This window comes from Anarhichas minor, unplaced genomic scaffold, assembly GCF_050575085.1.
Source record: "Anarhichas minor isolate MPS153535 unplaced genomic scaffold, ASM5057508v1 ptg000136l, whole genome shotgun sequence".
Classification (NCBI taxonomy): Eukaryota; Metazoa; Chordata; class Actinopteri; order Perciformes; family Anarhichadidae; genus Anarhichas; species Anarhichas minor.
The window spans coordinates 9,076,195-9,100,563 of NW_027466582.1; the positions used below are offsets into that span (position 1 = coordinate 9,076,195).

The 24,369-nt window shown below is 43.9% G+C and overlaps 1 protein-coding gene across 1 annotated transcript; it reads right to left on the reverse strand.

The window, feature by feature from the left end:
• Window positions 1-474: 474 nt before the first annotated feature.
• Window positions 475-24,055, reverse strand: LOC142941909 (pleckstrin homology domain-containing family G member 1). The gene is made up of 17 exons (XM_076084032.1): window positions 24,019-24,055; window positions 21,692-22,266; window positions 16,781-16,881; window positions 15,731-15,800; window positions 11,971-12,017; window positions 9,814-9,964; window positions 9,318-9,449; window positions 8,218-8,400; window positions 8,024-8,119; window positions 7,563-7,649; window positions 7,105-7,138; window positions 6,898-6,990; window positions 6,743-6,804; window positions 6,473-6,658; window positions 6,242-6,361; window positions 4,306-6,148; window positions 475-3,451 (listed from the first exon to the last, which is right to left on the reverse strand). Exons 1-17 carry the CDS (start codon window positions 24,053-24,055, stop codon window positions 2,472-2,474), a joined length of 4,797 nt encoding a protein of 1,598 aa, XP_075940147.1. The 3' UTR covers window positions 475-2,471.
• Window positions 24,056-24,369: the final 314 nt, after the last annotated feature.

A 24,369-nucleotide genomic window follows, 5' to 3' on the forward strand; every position in this document is an offset into this window, starting at 1 on the left:
ACTGAGGATGTCGCATGTGAAAAGCCCTCTGAGGCAAATTTGTGATTTGGGGCTATACAAAAATTAATTGAATAATCCGATTTTTTTTAAACTCTCAAATTTCAATATCGGGTTTGGCCTCAAAAATGTATTATTGGTCCGGATATACTCATCACGGAGGACATATGTAATCAATTGGTCACTATTGGGCATTATGTTGAAACCTCAAGGGAGTGTGATGATACCCACATTATATTCTGCATGATACATAAAATGTTATCCGTGTCATCCCTGCTGATAAAACAAAGATATGCTACCAAACATGCTATTAAATAAGTGGGGAATTAATTTTGTCCCTCGCTGCGCATATTCTTATTTATTAATATTTCAATGTCATATTTTCAGGCTGCTCTGCTTGTATTTCTCATAGTTCTCCTTGAAATGAAAAGCAATGAATACTTCCTTCTGGTTAACATAAGATGTGAATGGATATCAGCTGCTGCTCTGTACCATATTTATAATTATTCAATCATGAACCACAAAAAACAGATGAGTTTAATCTGAATTTATTACCTCCAATACATTGTTTTATTGAGCAATGACAACTATCGCAGTTAAAAAAATACAGCACATAACTTAAACATTAAAACATTACAAAGCATACCTATCGCATACAAGAATAACTTTCCTAAAATGTACATCTTTACAAAGTGTTTACAAATAAAACATAAAAAAGACAGAAAAGTGCAAAAGAAAAGAGTCAATGAAGACAAACAATCCCCACCAGTGAAACAAGATGAAATGTACAATGAAAAAAGAAATATCATACTTCATATTCCTAACTTTTGATGCATATTTCCTGATATTAACATTAGGCCATGATATTGTGCTTTTCAACTTTTCACTTGTTGTGATTTGGAACTTATGTTAAGCAGTGCGTGATAGAAAACCTACTTCTGAAAATATTCACAGTATTTGATTCAATTTTTGTCTGCGCCCCTAAATCTGAATAAAACCATCTTTTAATAAATACTTTATTTTACAACTTGTCTGTGGCTTCAATAGGGATAAAGACCAAAATAACAGCGATGCTTTCAAATAAATAGGACAACTTTAGTGTTTTTTCTAAAGACAGTGTGTGGTAAATTGTGTAAGAGAAAACAATTGTGTCGTATGAACATTATTAAAGTGACTGACAACTATCTCACTGTGACTTTCTGTCTGTGACTGAAGATGCAATATAGTGTGACAGCTGGGAGTGTCTCAACGTTAACAAAGTAAAAACAGACTATTCATTTGAGAGAAAATCATAATACATCAAATACAGTACTGTGGTCTTTTAACTAACTGTGTTCATGTTCTCCTTCGTGGTCCCTCTTAAAAACAAAATGTTAAAACATGTGATTTAAAAAAAACATTTTACATGATGACGCCTCCAGACCATAACACGTAAAAACATCTCTGATTTACTCACAGATTCAAAATAAATAAAACGCCCTACGGTTTCTTATTATCTAAAATATCAGCGTCTTCTCTTGATTTTAAAGCGTGATACCCTAGTGATGACAAAGGTGGCAGGTAGAGTGAAATCCTATAACTTTAAACAGACTTACAGGTCTAAGTGTAGTTATACTTAACCTATTGGACATTAGCCAACATGTTTTGTTTTTACAGCTGCATCATTTTTGTAAGAATTATTGCTAAAAAGCTGTTAAAAGTGACAATCTAGGCCTGAGTAGCAAATTTGAACTGCAACTTTGTAAAGCTGCTTGTTTAGAGCAGTTTGTTAGTGTAAGCACAATTAAAAACACGAGCCACCACTGTGGCTCACAGCTCCTACACAGGTTAAGATCAGCTCGTGCCGAGAAAGCCATTAAAATAACCTTAACAGCAAATTAAAAGAAAGGCACTCCTGACGTGGTGAGTCAAGATCCGCCAAAGATCATCAGATTGTTGGTGCTTGTACTTCGGTTTGAGATGATGGACACAGACAAGATTTTATTTCTGACAATTGGTAACAGACATCCTGAACTACTGTAACTGTACAACAGTTTATTGGCACAAAGTCCTCCAGCAGATCCAATTCATATGACCCCAATAGTCTCTACAAGGCGCACACGTAAAGCAATAAAAGAGTTTGAATTCCTTTGAATATTAAAACCCATTCAGTCACACTGAATGGGTTTACAAAGACTGAGAACATTTTTGCTTTGACCGCTGACGAAGTGCTAAGGCAGCTCACCTGCAGGCTTTTGACTATTAACAGCAACCTGTCATTTACATTGAAGTTCTGTAACAGTGAGTTTCACCTAAGTTGTTAAAAATATGGCTGCAATCAAAGAAAGTAATTCTGAACTATGTTTGAGAGATGTGTTATGTTTGTGGATTATGATTTTGAATGGTGGATGGCATTCGAGGCAAAGCAGCAGTGTCCGTTTTGTTGCTATATGCTGTATGTTTACATATATTTGGCTCTTATTTGTCATATAGACTCAGGCAAAGCTACTGGAGCTCAGACACTGGAACTTCTCCCTCAAAGACTGGCCGATTTTGGGTTGGCTCTGCTGCGGCTCGCTCCACAGGTACTTCTCCAGATGCTCACGGTCCAGAGACCTCAGCGGGTCGCAGGAGCGCGCCGGCGTGCACGGCAGACTCTGGGAGTGGACAAGACCCCGGTTCTGATTGGAAAGGACTGCCGAGCTACCGTGTCGCCTTGCCAACCTGTCCTGCTCCTGCTCGCTCTCGTCCTCAGAGCGAATCTCTACATAGTCATCATCATCTTCCCCATCGTCCTTAAAATTAGCCAGGTAGTTCTGGGTGGCGGAGAGGATGCTCAGTGCAGAAGCCCGGTTCAGGACCACCACCTGTTGACCGTCATGTAAAGTGAGGTCCGACTGTCCCTGGGTAGAGCGCTCTGGGAGGCTACTTTGCCGACCAGCGCGACCCAGACTTGGGCCATGAAATCTGTCTGTGAGCATGTTACATTTGAGTCCAGACTGGTTCTTCTCCTGCTGCTGGCTGCCCAGAGAGCCGAGTGACTGACAGTGACTGGATGGGGAAGTCTTTAAGGAGGGAGAAGACGGAGCGTTAAAGGAAGGATGTCTCTTAATGGAACTGTACACATGCTCCTCTTTTTCGCTCGGCGCCGACATGCACGAGCTCCATCTCTGGGACGGTGGGGTAGTTGGAGATGGGGGGGACATCTTGAGAGAAGGGATGGAGCAGGCGGAGGTAAGTCTGCGCTGCGGGGTAGAAGACGCTTGGGCATCATCCAACTCACTGGACGAGGAGATGAAGCTGGTCAGCTCTCCGTTGCTGTAAGTGGAGTGGAGCCACTCCTCCTCCAGGGAGGTCTCAGGCATGGACGGAGAAGACGTCAGCCCCGGATGGGTGTGATGTGGGCCAGCTGGACCGGGAGGATCCTTAAACATTACCTGGTCGTAGAGCTGCGAGTACTCCGCTATCCTTGCACCTGGAGTGGGACCACAGAGGATGTAAAGAAGGTGAGTAGGTTAAGTTTGTATTTTTCTAATATAAAGATAAAAATCGCTCAAGCCCAAAACAAATGAATGTGTATCATTGTCTTCATTTATAGTGAATGGCATAGTTTGGATGTTTTGAAGTGAGGTTGTATGAGGTATCTATTGTCGGTGTATTGCCTACAGTAAATGAGGATTTGCACGCCCCCAGTTTAGAGAAGCAGATCCATGTACTGCTGTGGATGGGGGCAGCAGGATATGTATTGTAGCTACCACAAAGAAAGGCCCACAAAGAGTTTAAGTGTACACGATATATTTATTAAATATTTATATATATTTAGAATCATTTTGCAGGTTTACGTTGTCGTGGACCCTTCAGGGAACTAAAGCTGTTGCATCCATCTATGCTCTCGCCAAACCACCAGACTCCATTGAAAAAAAACATCGTTATTGAGTGACTTTGGTGAATCTGAACTAACCAAAGTCGCATAATAACAAACAAACAAACTAACCAATCAAGACAGCAGTAGACCAGCAACTCTGGTGTTCTGCAAGGTAAAATTATTTTTTTCCCCCAAAGGAGTCTGGTGGCTTTATAGTAGTTTATAGACTGTATAGTTGTCTCTTAGCAAAGTAAATTGGCGAACATTCTGATTGACTTTTTTTAGGTGAGCCTTTCTTTTTGGTAAAATTAATTTAGCTGCTGTCCCTGTACACAGCAGTACAATTGGGTCCCTCTATTGGGAAAGAGGGACAGTTTTAGTCAGATCACAGCATGCTTAGTCACAACCATCAGTAATTCTAGAGTTCAAAAGGATTGTTTTGATAGCTAAATGTTTTGTGTTACCTATGGCAGTGCCCCCTTGTTTCTTTTCTTCCAAGATGGCTGCCAGGTCTTTCTGCTTCTTCTCAGTTCTGGCCCGAGTACAGGCGTCTCCAGGGTCCATGCTCCTCATGCGCAGCAGCTGGTTGGCTTTTTTGATCTTCTGGCTGTACTGCCGTGCCATCAGGAACACCCGGTTCTTTGATTTTTCGTCCGCAGACTCCCCCAACAGTAGAGAGGAGGAGGCCAGGGGTGAGTCCAGACCTGCCAGCTCCCCTGGAAACAAGCTATGAAGGTTCTTGAGGGGAAGATCTTTCTCAGGAGTGTTTCGTTGAGGAAGCTCCACCAGGTCGTCGTCCTCCAGGCGGAAGCTGCCGCTGCTTAGGCGTGCCAGTCTGTTACGGATGCTCTTCACTGTGCCAGGAAGAGGCTCTGGGGTGGCAGGAAGGGGGCGTGATGTGGGAGCAGGGCTCTGGGTTTCCTCTGCAGTGGGGCCTTCACTTTGAGGTTCAGGGAGGTTGATGACTGGGATGGTGAATGACGGCATGGAGGTGACAGGTGGGGGTTTAGGCTGATGTGTTGGGGGACTCTTGGTTGGAGGGCTGGCTGCTTGAGGACTAGTTACAGGGGGGCTCTTTGTACGGCTGTGTTTGACTGAGGACGCCTTCTTAGGCGACTCATTGGCACTGACAGGGAAGGCAGCCGGGAGTTTATCAGCTTTCTTCTCATTGATCTTGATGTAGTTTTCCAGATCGTTCCAGATCTCATCGACTTGCTCCGACATCTTATCCCCTTTCTGTGAGCGCTGAGAGAAGGTCTCGGACGCAGACGAGGAGGAATAATCTGGCTCAGAGGAACATGGGACAGGATGGGAGGTGTCTGGTCCTTCGTCCTCTCCAAAGTGGAGGCTCTCCTCGGATACAAACCCTCCAATGCTTTCAGTCAGATCTTGTTCAGAGGCAAGCAGACTGTCCCGCTCTTGTTTTAGTTTATCGCATTCATTCATTCCTTTAAGCTCTGTTGATGGGGGCTCCCTAAAACAGATGGTGTCATAGATGTTCTCCTCTACTATCTTGAGCTCATATGTCCCAAATGGCCTCCCATCCTGTGTGGAGGACAGATTGTTATTTGAGGAAATGTCTGGTTCAATCATAGGTTCTGAGACCACAGGAGCCTCTGGAGCATTTAGTACCCTTGCTGCCTGGCCCTGGAGACCCTGTGCACCTGCAGAAGTTTCTTTCCGTGGTTGGCTTTCCTCAGGGTCTCTTCTGACGAGGCCCATACTCTTAAGGTCCTCATAGCTGATGTTGTCATACACATTTTCAATATCGTCTATTGTCAGCTGCTCAGCTGAGGACGATCCAGATATGTCATTGCTGGAGGATTCAGTGTGGATTACTTCCAAGTTGCTGTGCGCGGCCTGGTCATCATCAGGGCTCTGTCGAGTCTCTGTAGCCTTCTCCCCTGCGCTGCTCGCCCTCCGCAGGACTCTGCTCCCATCAGGTGGAGGGTCAATCTGCACAGTGGGTAGCTGTTCGACGTGCCAGCTGCAGGGCCGAGCTGTCTTAGGCGACGAGGTGGCCCCTGACCTCTCCGAGGGCACCTCTGGTTCTGGTCCGCTTTGCTCTGTTGGGACAAACATCTGGTAGATGTCCTCGTCTTCATCATCCGGCTGCATGGTTCTCTGGCGGGTGGGGAACATGGCCCTGCGAGCACGGTGGTCGGCCCAGATGTTCCTCACAGAATGGTCGCTTTCTGGGACTACTACAGAAGGAATGGGGGTGTCTGGAGGCTCCTCCGTTACACGACGTGTCCTGAGAAGCGGCGGATGGTGACTTCCTTCCCTCACTAGGGATTCTCTGGCTCTCTGTGGTAAAAGGAAAGCAGTAGTTGTTGAGGCTGTCTAAAAATATCGAGACAGCCATAGGTTAAATCACCATGGTGTATTTGTGATTAATACCTGTAGGTCTGAAGTACTCATGTTGAAGGATTTCCACTGTTCTATACTGTCGACAGATGCCTGAGGGTTCAGCCTCTTCCTACTGCTTTTGCCAGGGACTCGCAGCCGCTTTCCGCCTCCCTGAATAAAAAGTTGTCAGCATTAACAACATGTTTGAAGGACTAGACATGAAATGGAATCATACAAGTGTGCATATAAAGAACTACACTCGTTGGGCAGCATTAAACTCACCAGGCCACTGTCATCTTCATCATCAGCATCTTGCTGATGTGGCTCTTCTTCTCTGTCACTGTGGTCATAGTGATCTCCGGGGTCCAGGGACTCCTGTGATTGGTTGATGAGGCTGCGGCTGCGACCGATGGTGCCCAAAGCCAGCTGGGACATTGGCGAGAGCAGGGTGGCCCCCAGACTTATTCGCTGGAGAGGAGAGCGTTTTTTGTGAGTGTGAGTGAGTGAACTCATGCTTCTCAAAACTGCTTGTCATCTCTGGCTATCACTTACCTTTTCGCCATCTGTGTTGGCAGCATTCTGCTTGGCATTCTTCAATAATTTGGATAGAGGTTCTGGAAAATCAAACAAATGATTGATTAATTTTGGAAGTTCAACCTTGCTGTGTGTCATTTTTTTAAACGCATTAAATGTCTTTCACGTCTTACCTTTCCTGCGTCCTCGACGAGGGGTTGGACCCTCCTTGGTCTGATGGGAATCTTTCTTGTCTCCATCAGGGCTGTAATGAAACCCGGGATGATCTGGAGAAATGACAGCAAAGACATACTGATTAAAATGCATTTAATATATGTCTAAACGTGGCAAAAGAACAACTAATTTGTTTGAAAACGATACATATATAAATAGGCACTTACGCATTGCATCCATCTCCAAAATTGCTTGTTTAGCCTAGAAATGAAGTTATAAAATGAGAGTGAGTTCAACAGGTTAGATTATGAATGAACATAGACTTTGACACTAGGTGGCGCCACATTACAGTCATCTCTCAAAAATTACGCTCAAATTTGACACTTAACAAGCGACCCCTTTATGTAGCACAGCCAACTTTCTCAGTGACCTTCACCTCTGGAGAGGAATCCTTAGTTTCCACTTGCACATGGCCAAGGGCAGATGAGGGGACAGAAAAGTGATTGTGGTTGAATGAAAATCAGAGCACATGAAAGGAAAGTGAGGAGAAAAAGCAGAGCGAAAGAAAGATGAAGATGAAGGAGAAAGGATGTGGGGGTGACATTTCCAATACATCCCACTCAAAGTCTGTGTTTACGCCACCAGTGAACAGAGAGGGAGCTGTCAGGAGATGAGCTGCTCTTACCTTGGCAGGGATTTTGGCCGGATGGTTTTCAAGTATGAGTCTCTTGAGGTGCAAGATCCACATGCGCTTGTCTTGCTGTGATTTGGCCTGAGGATAGAGCGCAAAACATCAGAGAAAAGATAATAACAGACAGTTTAAAAAGGCAGCTGAGAGGTTGGGATAAACCCTTAAACATTTGGAACATGGCTTTCTTACTTCACACAGATTATCTTGTGTTTTTTTGGGCTTGTCCAAAACACAGTAGTTAGGTAACAACAATGGCCGCCATTAGCCTCTAAACACTCAACATGTCTGAGCAACTCATCGAGGCGAGCCTGGACACCTGCAGATAATCTTCACGCTTTCTGATTGCATTCATGCTCAACGTTGCTCGTATCTTCACAGTTCAAATGAAACATGCAATTACATTCACATTTTGACTTTTGTTGTGATGTGTGCTCTCTTCCGTAATGTTGCTATACCTGGACCGTGTGCTGAAGTTTGGGATTCTTGTAGTGAAACACACTGAAACTCAGTGGTTCTTTCGGAATAACTTCCACCAGCATCAGGTTACAGCACTGCAGAGAAGACGGGTAGGAGTGTAGGTAGTGTTAAAAACACTTTTACTGAGCAGAAACATTGTGAGACGTGTCATGCTTCGAGTAGCACGACTGACCAGTATGTGAGCCTTGTACGTGTAGGTCTCTTCTCGTTTCTTGGTAATGAGCAGAAGCTTGTCAAACAGAAAGAGAGTTCTCTCGTTTTTGGCTCGCTGCAGACGAAATGTTCCTTCGAGAACTAACTCTCCATAGCCGATAAGATCAGGGCCCTTCCAGTTGGTCAGCAAGCTCTGGATTTCCTGCAGATAGCACAGAAAGAAAGAGAGTGAGGGGAGACATTTGGTTCTTTTAAAAACATGTTGCAGAAAAATAAACATTTGACCTACAACACATAATAAAACTGATCTGGTTTAGCAAAAAAATAAAAATAAAAGATGGAAATAAAAATGCTGAAAGTAGTGAGAGTGGGTGTTCATGTGCATGAGTGCAAGAGTTCAAAGATTGATAATAATAATCAACATAATTTGTACAATACTTCTTAAAAGAATTACAAGGTGCTTTACAACATGAAATCAAAACTGCATATGAACATTAAGAGATAAAAACATTAAAATAGTAAATTAATTACTGAAAAGTAATGTGGAATTCTTAACCATAACAGAAGGTTAAGTAAAGGCTAAAAAAAACAAAAAATACATGCTGGGAAGCAAAAAATAAATAACAATGAAGAGGACAAAAGAACAAAAACGGAATTTCTATCAAGCCAATCTTTTCTCTGGAGTGAACGCTTCCACACACATTCCTGCACTCATCCTACCCTTCTAGCTCCCAGCTGATAAAAGAAACAAGCTTCCCTTTTATGTGCCCTCCTGATGCAAGGCCATCATTAGCCCAGTGGAAAACGCAGCGACTTGCGTAAGACGTGGGGAGGATCAGAGTCCTGGCTGACTAGACTTCACATAACTGTTCTGCAGAACAATAAAACGATTTGGCTCCTTGAAAAGGTTTGAAAGTATTGCGTCTGTTTTAGTTATAGGAATAATGAGAGATGTGGGAAGTGTGCAGTATACATCATGGAGGAGATCACACGCTCAACATTTAATGGATTCAAGAGAGGTTTTGAGCAAGGGGGACAACACCCGTCTGTACATCAACAGTCCCAAATAGACTTAAATCTTTTGTATCAGGCATCTTTCTTATTTTGTGCTCGTCGTACCTGCAACCTAACGGCGTGCTCATGTTTCCTCTTCATGTCGTTGATGTGCCAGGCCACTCTCTGCATGGTTTCTATGGCTTCCTGCACAACCTCGTAGGTCTCTGTGTCCTTCTCCATGTGGTTGACTATCTCCTGCACGGACGACACACACACACAATGCTGGGAGTCAGCACATGCACAGGGGTGCACTCATACAGGCACCCATGTGTGTGTTTCTGCACATAAACACACACTCATGCATGCGCTGTAATGCAAAGTACATGCACAGGAACATGCATACTGAGCACCATATGTCTAAACATTTGGCTTCTCCAATGGAGATCGTCATCGGGGGCTGAGTCAGAAAATGCTGTTATTGAACCGTACACATCCATTTGTATTGGTATAACAAAAAACATTAGTGTGTGCCTGTGCTTGCATTTCTGTGGGTAAAGAGTAATTGTTTGCGTGTAAGTGTTTTTTATTGCAGAGAGCGAGAGACGACAGACACACGTACGTGCAACAGTAGGTGGTACTTGAGGATCCTCTGCACTGGCTTGAGCAGGTAGGAGCCCAGGGGCAGGGAGTGCCTCAGAGATTCCTGGCGCTCGCGAAGAAACTTAGCCAACGCCTTGTTCCTCATGCACTCTGTTAGCATGGCCACCGACCTGTGGAGACATAGTGCAGCGAACAACACATCAGGGACGTGTAGTAAACCTTAATTTGATATGACGACAAGTTAGAGTTGTAGTGTATGTCCTGATGGACAAAACAAAAAAAGTAATATTTTTATCATGGTGAGTGAAGATTAAAAATTATCCAATCCATCTGCCTCTTGCTGAAATGAATATCACATTATCAATTTGAGTTATTTTATGATATCTACATGAGAGCAAAATATAATACACTCAGAATGTGCATGCCTATACAGTCTGCATGCATTTCAAATGTAAAATCACACGAGGAATTGAAATTAAAGGATAGGATCATACTTTGTCAAGTCTGCCTTAAAGCAATACTCACATGCCCATATGCTGTAATGTGTCGTCCTGTTCATACTGACCGCTAAAAGATCCCTTCCTAAACATGTTACCCTAACTACTGTGTAAAGACAGGCATGCAAAATGATGAGCCTGTACATTAAATGTTCAATGCGATGAACTGTGTTTCAATGTCAGGTGTATTGCATCAGATTAAACTCCTCAAACATGTAGAAGAATGAACATATTATCCATTTTTAATAAAAATTTGCTTGACATTTGTTTATGCCACTGAAGGTCAATAAATAATGTTTTAGATTCAGATCTCAATCCCCAATTTACATATTCTGCTTAAACAGCAGCACCAGAAAACATACTGGTTACTGGAGCTAGTGGACCGTGTGACCTAGTGGGGAAGAAAGAGCCTTTTTTTCACAAAGAAATGGAGGCTTTGTGATACGTGTGTATGGATATGTGTCTGTGTGTGTGCATACATATGCACATTGGAAAAATACAAGTGAATGTCAGTTGAGAATTGCCCAAAACCTTCTTTCTGTGTCTTCTGCGTGTGTGCGCGCATGCACGTGTATGTCTAAATTCCAGTAAAGCTCCACACAGGCCTCACATTGTTCTGGAGGAAACCCGACCTTAGAGCGCAGCATGACCATGATACATCTGCAGCCTCTGCATGTGTGTGTGTGTGTGTGTGTGTGTGTGTGTGTGTCTCCCATGTGAGTGTGTCTGTCGTGTGTGACCTTGGTTTGGGTCACCAGCTGTGGTGTGAATGTGGGAGAAGGTCTATCTCAAACAGCTGACAATAGCCCATTCAAACACACGCACAGTCACACACACACAAAATCAGCATTCAATTAGTCATCATTAGCGTGCGCGTCTTCGCCCACGTGCCTTTCTGATCGTACACTGTGACAGAAAAAAAAGTAGCCAGAGGAGAAGGTGTGTTCGGATGGTGCAGTGCGTCTTGGCATGAAGAATAGCCTCACGTTTCATAAACAATATACACACCGACACAAAAAACTCCACATTATTCCTCCCATAGGACCACACTCAAACAAAACATTAACAGCGTTAGATATGATAAGGTGACAACTATAATACCCCGTCTGTCAGTCTGAGCTGTAACTCTGTCAATAGCCAGCGAATAAAAGAATGGAGGAAATGGGGCTCGTAGGAGGGAGGGAGGGAGACCCTGAGGCACAACTGAAGGTAGACACTTTGACTCCTGCTGAAGTGACTTCTATGGAGCATGTCAGTTTATCAGGGAGGGGGAAAAGGGTGAAGCATTGATCGAGAAACACAATGGAGCTACGTGAGACGCTGGGAAGACAGTTTGTGGAGGCGAGATCAAGACACACACACACACACACACACACACACACACACACACACACACACACACACACACACACACACACACACACACACACACACACACACACACACACACACACACACACACACACACACACACACACACACACACACACACACACACACACACACACACACACACACACACACACACACACACACACACACACACACACACACACACACACACACACACACACACACACACACACACACACACACACACGCGCACACACGCACACACACACACACACACACACACACACACACACACACACACACACACACTTTGGTGGCTGTCTTACCGTGGGTAGTTGGTGCAGTATTGGGTATAAATGTGGAATTCTTCACTCTGTAAAAAACAACAGGACAAATTATTTGACGCATTTAAGTGACAGGAAATAACTGAAGACTCAAGAGACTCCATATTCTAACAAGCTCAATAATGTTTACCATGTTCGCCAGTTATATAAAGTATACGTGCCTTGTAATCAAACGAAGCTACTGCAGTAAACGATGCAGTGGTCCGGGGCAGTTTTGATGACTGGCCCAGGTATTTCATGTTTACGGCCCGACACACTGCGAGCCCTCAGACAAGGCATCCTCTCTCCTCCGTTCACTGCTACTAATTGAAAGTCAACCCTGTGGCTTATGATTAACCTGCGTCCTGGCCTTTAAGTCTCTATTGATCCTGAGTGCTCAGATTATATATCCCCTTAACTTCATCGCCGTCCCTTTAATTGAGACTTTCCCACCTTGCATGCCTCTCTGAACATCAAAGACGTCACAAACAACATGACTTATCAAAGCTTGAAGCTCCTTCTCTCTGCTCTCGAAAAAAAACTAAACATGCTCTCCATCTCCATCTTGGCCACTCTTTCTCCTGATCTCTATGCCGTCTCCAACGTTTCTAAAAGCCATTTCTGTTCATCTCATCATGTTCTTATGGAGGCCCGGAGATGAACCCCTCTTGATTAGTACATAACGTGAGAGTAATTGAACTCTATTTGTGTCCATAAACACTCGGGGGTCGCAGGATGCGGACAGCACTCAGGAAGCGACATCATAAACACACAGGGCAGTCTGTCCTGGTTCATAATGTACACACACACACACAGAGCAATGTGGACAATCACACACATTTCCTAACATGCGATTCATAGTGAACTTACACTTTGCATATACTGTGTGTGTGTGTGTTATGTTTCTTGCTGTAGGTAAATATACATTCCTATTCAAGCCACAGCAAACAATTCAAGCTACCTACACGAACACAAACAGTGCCTCCCACCAAAATATACTGAACGCACACACACACACACACACACACACACACACACATACACACACGCAGACAGACTCATAATTTGTTAGCCTGAGGTGCTTCGTGGGAACCGTCCTAAATTGAAGAGCAGAGCTCTCCTCCTCGTCTCCAGCAGTCTGCCGCCACAGACCAGGGCTAAACACAACCAGATGTGCCACCATCGATTTCTGACGACGCACATCCACACACACACACACTCCTAATACACACTCTTAATATCCCCCTGGACCATGGACACAAGACCACAAGATGTATAAATGCTTCTATGGAGTATACATTTGTGCCGAGCATGCACGTCTGCACACACAGACTTTGTCATTAAAGCCGACATGTCAGCACACACTCTTTGAACCCAACCAGGAAACCAGCAGACCCTGAAATAGCTCCGATCTATAATATACTTCCCTTTTAGAAATATATACAAACTCAGCTAACTCATATAATCATCATATCCAAATGTTGCATGTGAGAGTTTTGGCTCTCATACATGATAAAATATATCTCTTTCCAGAGTATCGAGATACAAATTATAGAGAGAGATTTTTGCTTTTTCGAGCGGTGGCTACTAATCACTACTCAGTGAAACACAAAAAGGTCGAGTTGCATCAGCACCCACTGATCATTTTTAACGCGAAGGTCATACATCAGCAGTTATTGTTGCGTTGTCAAGACTGGACTGGTCACAGTGAGTCATCAGCTAAGCAATGAACACAACAGAATCACTAGGGGGCCCCCTCAAAAAAAAGCTTCTTGTTGTAGTTGTAATAGTGCCCTCTGTGCTTCAGTCAGCATGTAGCAACCCATAAAACACATTAAAGGCTTAATCATCACATAGCACAGTTAGGGTCTAGTGGAACGGAGAGGAACATGAGGATAGATAGCCAATTATCTGAGAGGGAGGCAGAGATTTAAAACTAAGATCTGTCTCTTCTTCAAACACTGAGCCAAGTTGTGATTCTTGGCTACTCAGACTACAAAAGTATTAACCGCAAGAGTGTGTGTGCGTGTGTGTGTGCGTGCGCATTTCACAGCAGATAGTGAAAGAGAGGTTTTGTGGTTTTTGTGGGTCTTAGCAGCCATGACTAACCAACAGAAAAACAAAAGAACTCTTGGTTACGATTCTGGTTAAACCCTTTTACCAGAAGTCAGTGTGTGAAAGTCACACACACCCACTCACACACACACACGAGATCTTCCTCAGTAGATGAATTTTGTCTCGTAATACAATTGTAGATGTCTCCATGTCTCAATATTTAAATTACCTGCTATTTCCAAGGTCAAAAAAAGCACTTTAAATCTCTTTTAAGGCAACAACGAGAAGTCTTTAAAGTGGTCAGAACATCTAAAATCTAAAATGTCCTTTGCAGAGGCTCCAGAGCAACTAATGAACCTTGTGGTGAGATGATTTCCAACTATTTTCAAGGTCAAGAATTAACTTTAAATCTCAACAGAAACATGTCTTCCTCAAGTAAACTTCAGGTTGTGTACTACCGGTGTAATGTCTGTTTTAGGTAAAAATTTGACAAACTCAAATGCACTATTTTTGGGGTTAAATCCTGGCCAGCATGCATGCACCAGATTAAACCTGCATACTGTAGCTAAACTGTATTTATGCATATGAACATGAACAGGAGGAAACACAACAGAGGCACGTGTGTTGGACAGGACATGGAGCAGCAAGTTATGAGTGCTACCGAGAAAAATTAAGGATGCTTTTAATGGTTTTAATGGACACCTGCAGTGCGAGTACCAGTCTCATGAGAGGAAAGTATTCAGAGGCAGGAGGCTCCAGGCAGGATGTGATTTGGCCTTTCAGCAGGCTTTGACCCAATGTAACCCCTGGCTATAAAGAAGCTATACTGTTTTTTATTCCAGATTAGGGGATTATCTGAGATAAATTCATCACGCAGATACATTAATCAGTCTGTAACAAGACGTCGTCATGCTGGTATGTTTATGGATCTCAGTTAATTATTCGTGGTGCTGTGGGCTGCTATAAAACCGGTTCGTCTAAACAACAGCTGCTGTATTTAGGGAGTCTGTGACGCTGACTGAGACTTGTTTTTTCATATATGGTCAGACAGTTGCTCTGTGGTGTCGGGTGTAATTGCAGTCGGGGAGGGAGGGAATGTAAAGTGTTAAAGAGGAAGTGCTGGAATGCAGCACGTTATCATGGGACATAATCAGGCAATCTTTTTTTTTTAGGGGCATGGGGGGTTGATGAGTGGAATAAAAGCTGAAACTCCTAGACAGAGGCACCAGTGATACTTTGACAAGAGTTGCTGAGTCTACTTTTTCTTGATGAAGCACTGCTATTATCTCCCTCCAGTAAAAAAAAAAAAAAAAAAAAAAAGTGATTGTATATTTGGACGGCTCTTAAAATTCCTCTGGAGTTGTCCGTCCTTCCTCCCGGTCCTCCTGCTGCACTTAAACTTCACATTCCAATCACCGAAATAATGCTACTGGACTCAATAAACTTTATGCTGCGTGATTTTTGTCAACTTATCGCTTATAATAGTGCATGGCCCGTTTCTCATCTTCTGTCATGTGTATGTCTGAACCAGCCATTTGGACAAGTTTCAACGAGCACATGGAGGAGTGCGTAGACAGAGAGACGGACAGCAGAAGAAGTACTCGGAAATACAACAATGTAAAAATATCCCATTGCAAGTAAAAGTCACACATTCAAAAGCCTACTTAAGTAAAAGCACCAACAAAAAAACATCAGCGACCATCTCTACCTTGGATACGAAGCACTCTGCGATGGCGACTGGGTCAGCGTTGCACTTCTCAAGATCATGAAGAAGATCCCTGAAACAAACAAAGAGCTCACAGAAATCAGTATTTCATGTGAAAGAAATCTGCACACACAATTTCCTGCGTCTTTATCACGCAAGAATACAAACTTCTCTCCCACGATTCATTGTTCCAGACAGTTTTTTCCAGGAGCAAAAGTCAGAGACAGAAATTAGGGCTTAGGGCACTCGGCTCTGAACAAACGAGATACTTCCATGAATTCAAACAGGCAGCTCCTGTGTGTAGTTGTGTGTGTGTGTGTGTGTGTGTATATACACACTGTGGAAAAACACATTGTGGAAAAAAAAGTCCACTGTTGGGAGTTATTGTTTCATGGCTGAAGCATGAGGTCATTGCGAGCGCTTTAAAATGCTTTTACATTTTCCTTTTACTGGCCAGTTTGTCTGCGCACGACAGCTGAGAAATTAATTGGTGTGAAGACAGAGTGTGCATGTTTGTGTCTCCGGACCACCATGGCTGATGCGCAACTAGCCACCTGGGTTTAGACCGGTGCCAATGGGGACAAATATGCAGACGGTGACTTGTTATACACACACCTGACTGCCACAACAATGCTCTTACCAGAAACCAACAGGTGGCTCAGCCCAGTACATTGTTTGTTGAGCCTGAGAGGGACAAAAGGCTGTCTGTATATTCATGTAAAGCCAGAGCTAATTGTAGTCTTCAGTCCTCATTAGCAAACTGAAAGTCAAGATCAATGTTGTTCAAAAATCATGTCTGAGTTTTGAGCATTTACTGAGCATGTTGAAATCATGGAAATAGGGATACCTCACGTCAGTCCCTGGGTAAAGGTAATTAAGCCCAATATAAATGTAATAAATACTGTGTTTTATTGTCAAAGAACAGTATTTTTAACCCTGACTCGACCGGCACTATAAAAAGTCGCATGCATGGGGATCTTTCCCATCTTTCCCATTCCATCCGTTACGATGTAAACGCAGCATTAAGTCCCCAGCTCCGTGGGCGTGTCTTACCTGTTAAAGTGGTAGATGTCCTGGATGTTGCCGAAGAGGGAGCCTTTATCCTCGGAGCTCAAGGCCAGCCGAGACTGATTACTGATACACTCCAAGTAGTCCTGCAGACAGACAGAGAAAGAACATCGTCATGTAGGAACTTTACGGCTGACGTTTTGATCGGTGTACACACACACACACACACACACTGTTTTGACAGACCACTCACACTGTGACTCCTACGGACTTTCAAAGCTCGTTACTCTCTTCGGCCACTTGACTCTACTTTGCACCACTTTGGTTGGATAGCCTTGTGATGAAGACTGTTCTGTTCCTCCATAATGACACTCTGTGAGATGTTAAAGTATGAATAGTTACTCTTTATTAATTGCTTGAAATAATGATTTTCTAATGCTGGTCTGGTCTGAGGCTGAACATTGGTAATATTCTTGTGTGTGTCTCAGGAGAATCTCAGAAACTCATGTTTTATTTGCTCTGGCAACTAATTGGCATTTGTGATTTGGTCTGGCGATGATGGGCTCATGTGTCTCAGTCCCAGTAACAAAGTAATGTGACCTTCAATTATGTATCAATTAATCAAGTACACTAAAAGCTATCGGAGGCTTAATCGTCCAGCTGTAAGATACGGTTGCTTCCAGATACACAGCTGAAGGAAGGAAGAGGTTTGTTTTTTTACTTCACTCCATTTGTAAGATAATTTATGCTTATACTACTCATTCTTTAGGTTACATTACCCAGCAATGTAAAGAAGCTATTTTTATTGGAATTAAAACTCATCCTCATACAAAAAACGAAGACACTGTTTTTTATATTTGCTTTCAGTTTCAAATAGATTTAAAGTGAGAGAGACAACAACAATTCTAGTTATACTTTGGAAAACAAAGCCAGGTGTAATGTAGGTAACGACAGGCCATTTGTGTAAGGCCCTGCCTGATCCCTGTATTGTTGTTTAAAGTAAACAGCTGGATAATGAAACAACGCAGGTCATCTGGTTTAGTGAAAATGAATACCAGGGGAGGACGAGTGCTGCGAAACAACAGGTTTAACATGGCTCCTTGCTGAAAAACCGTTATAAGTCTATTCAAGAGGACTTTTCCTCTCTGGCTCTTATCACTGTCTCCATTACTGCCGTTAGTGAGGCGTGCTTATTGAACACCAGCCTCAGGCACTCATTGTTTCTCGTGTGCAGGCAGCATCCTGATTTTACGCGACTTTGTGAGAAAGTAACACCTACTGCTGCAGGCTGGAAGTCATTTTTGTTGCACTTCATTCCTTCCAAATGTAATTAATGTGTCATTATTGCGTTCCATGTAATGTTTGCACACAATACCATCATCGTCATCGCGGTCTCGAGTCAATAAATCAGACAACACAGTTACACAGGAAGAACACTTGAAACAGCAGTGCACACACATCCAGAAAAATGATCTCAATGCGGCTGTATTTAAACCAGGAGCAGGTGTGGGCAGAGGTTGAGGAGGAGGAAGCATCCCATACACAGACACTGTTTTCAAAACCAGACCACAGTCTGCAACTGGGCAGGACAGACGCAACAACACTGAGAAAAGTACCAGGCTGCCCTGAACGCACACCCACACTGATCCTTTCAACACACGCTGAAATGATCAGTGTGTTTGTAAGAGACCAAAGAGGAGAGAGAGAGAGAGAGAGAGAGAGAGAGAGAGAGAGAGAGAGAGAGACTCCCTGCTTACTCCCATGTCTGTTTGCCTAGTTTCCAGTCTGCTATGGAGATTTCTGCTCCTGGTGGTCTTTGATGTATTTAGCTGTCACATACCATTATTACTAGGGTACAAAAGCTGAGCCTGAGCAGTCCAATACATGCGTTTGGTTAGGTAACTGCAGGGATATAAAAAGAGAAAAAGTCAAAATAATCTCAGCTAAAACAAAGACTGGAGGGATGACAGATGACAGTCACATTGGATGTTTCGGGTTTAAAGGTAAAACAAGAGCTTTAGGCCAAGATTTGGAGTTTTAAGGATTTGAGTAACAGAATAAGGCTAACGGGCGTGTTGATGGTTGTGTTTGGGGGTCAAGTCAAAGGGTCATGTTTAGAATTTGTTGACTGTCGGAGGTAATGTGTAATGTGATGCTTTATTAGCCGCGGGGTCACACATCTGACTTGGCCTGACCCGCTCAATCATCACACTCAGCCAAAGCCTGACTGAGCACAACAATGGGCAGTGTTCACACACACACACACCCATACACTTTCTGCCAAGCATCAGACATAACATGTACAAACTTGGATATTTTCTCGTGTTAACCATTAACATCCTTAACTACACACTCTTTTCCTACACACCAAACCCATCCCTTATTCAGCACCAAAGTAGGAAGTCATTCCTCCAGTGTAAACATCCAAATCTCATTACTTTCAATGTTTCTGCAAGTCAAGAGAGGTTCCCCTTGAACCTTACTGTATTTTCAAATTCCTGGTCGGCTTCAAATGGCCTGGTGATGCGTTAAGGGGAAAAGAGATGAGGAGGAGGGAAAGAAAGAAAGATCAGAGCTTTGACTTTGAGGTTGTTTGTGGATGACGGTTTGGCCTCATTACACACACCGATCGAGCCGAGGTGATCACGCAGAACGAACAAACACCCAAACAATGTTCACACACAGACGTGAACAGTGACCCTGAGAGCTCAACACCCTGCAACTTAAAGAAAGACACGCAAGTCAAAACCAAAGCAAATCAACAAAACATCTTTACCACAACAGATAAACGCTGCAAAGTGACAACCAAATACAGAAGAAGTTGCAAATCCCACCGAACACAAAATAAATTAGTTACAAAACAATGGGACACTAAATATGGCAGGCGTTTTCAGTATTTCTAGTGTCTCCTGGAAACATGTGTTGTTTTGCAACCAGTTTCCATTGTGTTCTGAGCGACTTTCCTGTATTGGTTGTGTTTTCCGTTTATGCAACATGTTTCTTTTTTTGGTTGTGACTTCTGTCTTCCGATGCGTTTCCTTGTTGTGTTTTCTGGTTTTGCAACATGTTTCTGTATTTAGTGAAGATATGTTCTTTACTTGCACTGCTGTTGTCTATTTGCATGCGTTTTCTTAAGTTAAGTAAACTTCATTGCCACCGTGGAAACGTTCATTCTTTGACCAGCCGACAAACCGTGTGATACTTGCATGTACTATGATTAATTTAAATACACACATACAGTTAACACACGGGCAGGCTGAGTGTGTGTGTGTGTGTGTGTGGACCATAACACTGCCCGCTGACAGATGAAGTACAGGTGAGCCCTTGGGAGTCTGGGTAAATATTTGTGTTGAGCCTGTCACACCCTCTTCCACTGCAGGAAGCAGGATGGGCAAAGGGATTACTGAACCGGGGGTTGCAGCACCAGCTCATATAGGACGGTGCTGATAACAGATGGGAAAATGCTGTCCAGCAGCTCAAGTTTTTTTCCTCAGTATGTGTAAACTGTCATGTTAAAAGCTCTATTCGCACAGATACAATCTTTGCATCAATCCTCTGTGCACTCACTGGAACCGTCAATAAAGGAGTGAAGAAAGGCTAAATGCACATGTCTTTTTCTAAAGTACTGGTGAAGAATTAGCTGTCTTGCCATGCAAGTGTGGTCTTTCAGGGCTGGGTGGTCTGCTTCTATAATGGCAATAGGTGGTCTGCAGAGCAGAGCGTTATTAAGTACAGCTCCTAAGCTCTGTTCAGTGTTTTCCTAACCTACTTTGGACATTGTTATCTCAGAGCTAAATCCCTCTACATACCTTCCTCTATCTCTCCCCCTTTCCCTCACCTTCCAGTCCTGAAGAGGGGAGGAAAAGGAGGAGCAGGAGAGGTTGGGACATCGATCAGGGGTTACAAAAACCAAACCTCACCCCCTCAACTTATCCCGTCTCTTGGGAATATGAGTTTCCTGCTCTCTTTTGACAACAGTCATAGACCTTTTTAACCCCAAACAACAAACGCGTACAAATACACACAGTGGCCCATGGACGGACAGCCTAGAGAGGGGGAGGACGCACTGTTAAGAAGGATGATATGGGAAAAGGTGGGCAAAGCTCCAACACATGCATGCTCATACACACATGCAAAATGCAGCAGTTTCCATGCAAACATTTTGTCATTTTACACCACAAGTCAATCCAAATCAAGCTGCAGAATGTAAATGCGAAACACACATCACATGTGTGCACCACATTTGTTCTGCACTCAATATGAATTTGAAGTTTCACAGAGAACCAAAAAGAGCCGAACAGGGAAACAAAGAGAAAGGAGAGCAACCTTTGATTCAAACCACTCCACCCAATCCTTAACAAAGCACTGGCTAGAGGCAATGTGTATCCTCGCAGTTCAAAGACAACCTCACAAAAAGCGTGTATTTATTTGAGTGTGTGCATACAGTATTGTCTGTGTGTTTAAAAAAAAACAAAAAAAAACGCCTAAAGTTTTGAATGTGTGCCTGTGCCTGCCGCACAAAGGCACCGGTGTCGTGTAACTCGGCCAAACCCCTCCCGCAAGCGCAGGTGACCTTATTGTTTTGGCGGTTCCCAGCAGGCAACGAGTTGAGCGTGTCACATGTGTGAGGAAAACCACAAAGACTTAAAGGATGTTTGCTATCTGGTGATTTAAAGCCCCGTATTTCTCCTGGCATTCCACTGCTGCTTGGGCCTCAACTGGGTCAGCCGGGAAACATTTCAAAGTTGGGACCTTCAAAAGATTTAAAACTGTATACTCCCATTTCAGTTCATGCCTCTAATTCTTCAGCCCTCGAATCACCGTCTCATTAAACATTTAAACTTCTTGCCAAATGTGCTAATACACCTTTGAATTCCTGCCAATATGTTCGATCCTTCCAATTTCTTACGCAGCTTGTGTTTAATTAACATGTTATTGTGGTTGAGGGTTCCTCACCTCCACAATGCTGCGCAGGTCCTGGACGTAGGTTCTCTCTGTGTCCAGTATCTCCTGCACCACCCGGTCCACATAGGTCCTGGGTCCCTGCATCTGACCTGTCCGCTCTCCTGGTCCATCTGGACCAACCTCAGGCTCTGAATGTTCTGTCAGAGTCTGTCCACTGCTCTGTCTCCCTTGTCCCCTCCCTGTGTCCACCCGTCCATCATTTCTGTCATCTTCCTCCCGGCATCCCAGCTGCCGGGCGGGGACCAGTTCCAACCGAATCGCCCCGGAGTCCCGGTCTGGGGTCACCGGGTTACAGTGAGGGGCGGGGACGAGGGTGGAGCGGCTGCCCAGCGAGCAGTGACTGTCCCGGGAGGACGCTGAGGAAGAGGTGGAGCTGTAGCTGATGGGCCTTTCGGCGCTGTCGGGAGAGGAGTCCATGCTGAGGGCGGAGCAGTAGCGCGAGGAGGTGTGGCGGAAGGCCGGGTTGCGGAGGCAGCGGGCCGGAACGTCAACGGAGCTCAGGACTGAGCCGGAGTCCGGGACTTCAGGAAGAGGAGGCAACGCATCAGGCAGGTAGTTGTAATCACCTAGAGAGGAGAATAAGAGAAAGAAAGAGATTCTCGTTAGTCAAGTTTATTGCAAATATGTAAATAGTGTTTATGTATCTTTCCACGCCAACGTCCTCATTTATTTCACTGGTTTGTGAGGCGGCAGAGAGCTCCAGCAAAAGTTCTTCATGGCACAAGTTGTGCTGCAATGCAATGTCAAGTACATTGGCCAAAATTGTTAAATCCCTGCTCAATGGTGCATGAACTGCTGTATTCTGTCTTGGTTTGTAATATAGCTTCACACTGGACTTCCTGGTTTGTATTTCCTCTTCTGTCTGTACTAACCTGTAGCAACAGGCCCCCACACCAAAGCAGCCCCTTGAGTTGTTGTGCTATTGTTGATCTGAATGTCTCCTAAACAATGACTCTGCCTGTTGCATTTTTTAATTTACGGTCGTTCTATTCATCATGATGCCGGTGTATAATTACCGCAAACAACCCACGGTCTAAACAATCTGTATCTCCAATACATGCAAACAGAACGGCTGTCCTCGTGGCTCTAAAGAAATGTTTGCAGACACAATATATGTTGTTGCCGTCTGTCACAATGTTTTTGGGCCTTTTACCTTTGCAAGAAACAGTCAAATATTCACATTCGTTAAGATGCTTGACATCGGACATAAATATTATATAACATGAGTTATAAGAAGTACTTTAGGGAAAGTGTAAAACGTATTTGTTTATAGTAACTATATGACTCTCAAAATGAATGTATAATGATTTACTGATGCTGTAAAGTCACACACAGCAGAGCCGTTAAAATTCAAATCAAATTCACACATTCGACAGGCACTGACCTTGTGTTTATTTTTCCCAAACTAAGTGCTAAAGGGACTCACTGTATGTAACTTCTAACAGTTACAACACCACTTTCATATTCCTACAGTGTCGTTCTGTTTAGCATCCCAATTCCTGACATTCCAGCTGACCACAGTCTGACTGACCACCCGCCAGACGAGGACCACTAGCCCTCCCAGATTTGTCCTCAGTTCCACTCAAAGAAACTGTTGATTTCTACTGTATTTGGGCGAGCGGTAAATCTATGTGTGTGTGTGTGTGAGAGCATTTTTGCAGCAAGACAGAAAAAAAGATCGAGTTTAATGACAAGATTAGGAGTGTAATGCTGAGAACACTCCACTCTGAGGCAATGAATGAAAGCCCTATATCGATGGAGGACAGACAAGTTTGTGTGTGTGTGTGTGTGTGTGTGTGTGTGCAACTGCAGGAGTCTATTTGGCGTCAAGCCGGTGCCAAACTGGCTCAAAACCTTGTGTCTGCGAAGAGAGCCGTTAAGATTCGATTACCGGCTCCCAAGGCCCCACAGCCAGGCCAGCTGAAGTGAAACCACATATGCAGCATATCAGACAGACGCCTTCCAAGTTCCCCCTCGATGTTTCCCAAGGTCTAGCTTCACAGAAGGGCCAGCTTTGACGGGAAGAACGGGGAGCAAATAAACAGAGCGGACAACATATGGAAGGACTGCATATGAGGGCCTCATACCAGCTCTGTGGGAGTTTGACACCAGCCTTTATCATCAAAGCTTGATATACCGGTGACCCGGCAGCACCGGTGTTGTGGCAATATTGTGTTCCGATGCCTTATAGGACAGTGTCGCTCTCTCGCTGCCAGCAAACCCCGGTTGAGGCTAAACCGGTCTCACTTCAAAGCCTCAAAGATCACAGACCAAAAACATGAAACTGAGAACAAGCTCAAAGAATCCCGCTCTCTCACCTTTCAAATAGGTACCTTTGAGGTCTTTTTTTGCCATGGTGACACCTCTTTTGAAAGCACTTCAGCAGCAGGCTTGCCTGTTTGACTGGTCTGTGATGGAGAGATCACAGGTTGGATTCTGGCAACCACGACGGTACTGATACCAAGTTAAGAAAGTGAACCTGAATTGTCCTGCTCTAGCTGGGCCTGTAATAATCTTAGTTTAAATTTTGCCGGCCACTTGGGGTAGAGGAACAAGCTTAAAACACCACATCTGCCGTAGAATCACCCGGCAATTTGTTATGGCAAATGTGTGAGCATATTTACACATTTAGCAGACATTAGGTCAAAGAATTGTGATTCACGTGGAGT

Excerpts from the sequence above, each read along its gene's own strand:
- LOC142941909 (XM_076084032.1), bottom strand. The coding sequence starts at position 24,055 with ATGGCAAAAAAAGACCTCAAAGGTACCTATTTGAAAG. Across the intron at positions 12,018-15,730 it reads CAGAGTGCTTCGTATCCAAG|AGTGAAGAATTCCACATTTA; the intron begins GTAGAGATGGTC and ends TGTTTTTTACAG. Across the intron at positions 8,401-9,317 it reads AGCACGCCGTTAGGTTGCAG|GAAATCCAGAGCTTGCTGAC; the intron begins GTACGACGAGCA and ends TGCTATCTGCAG.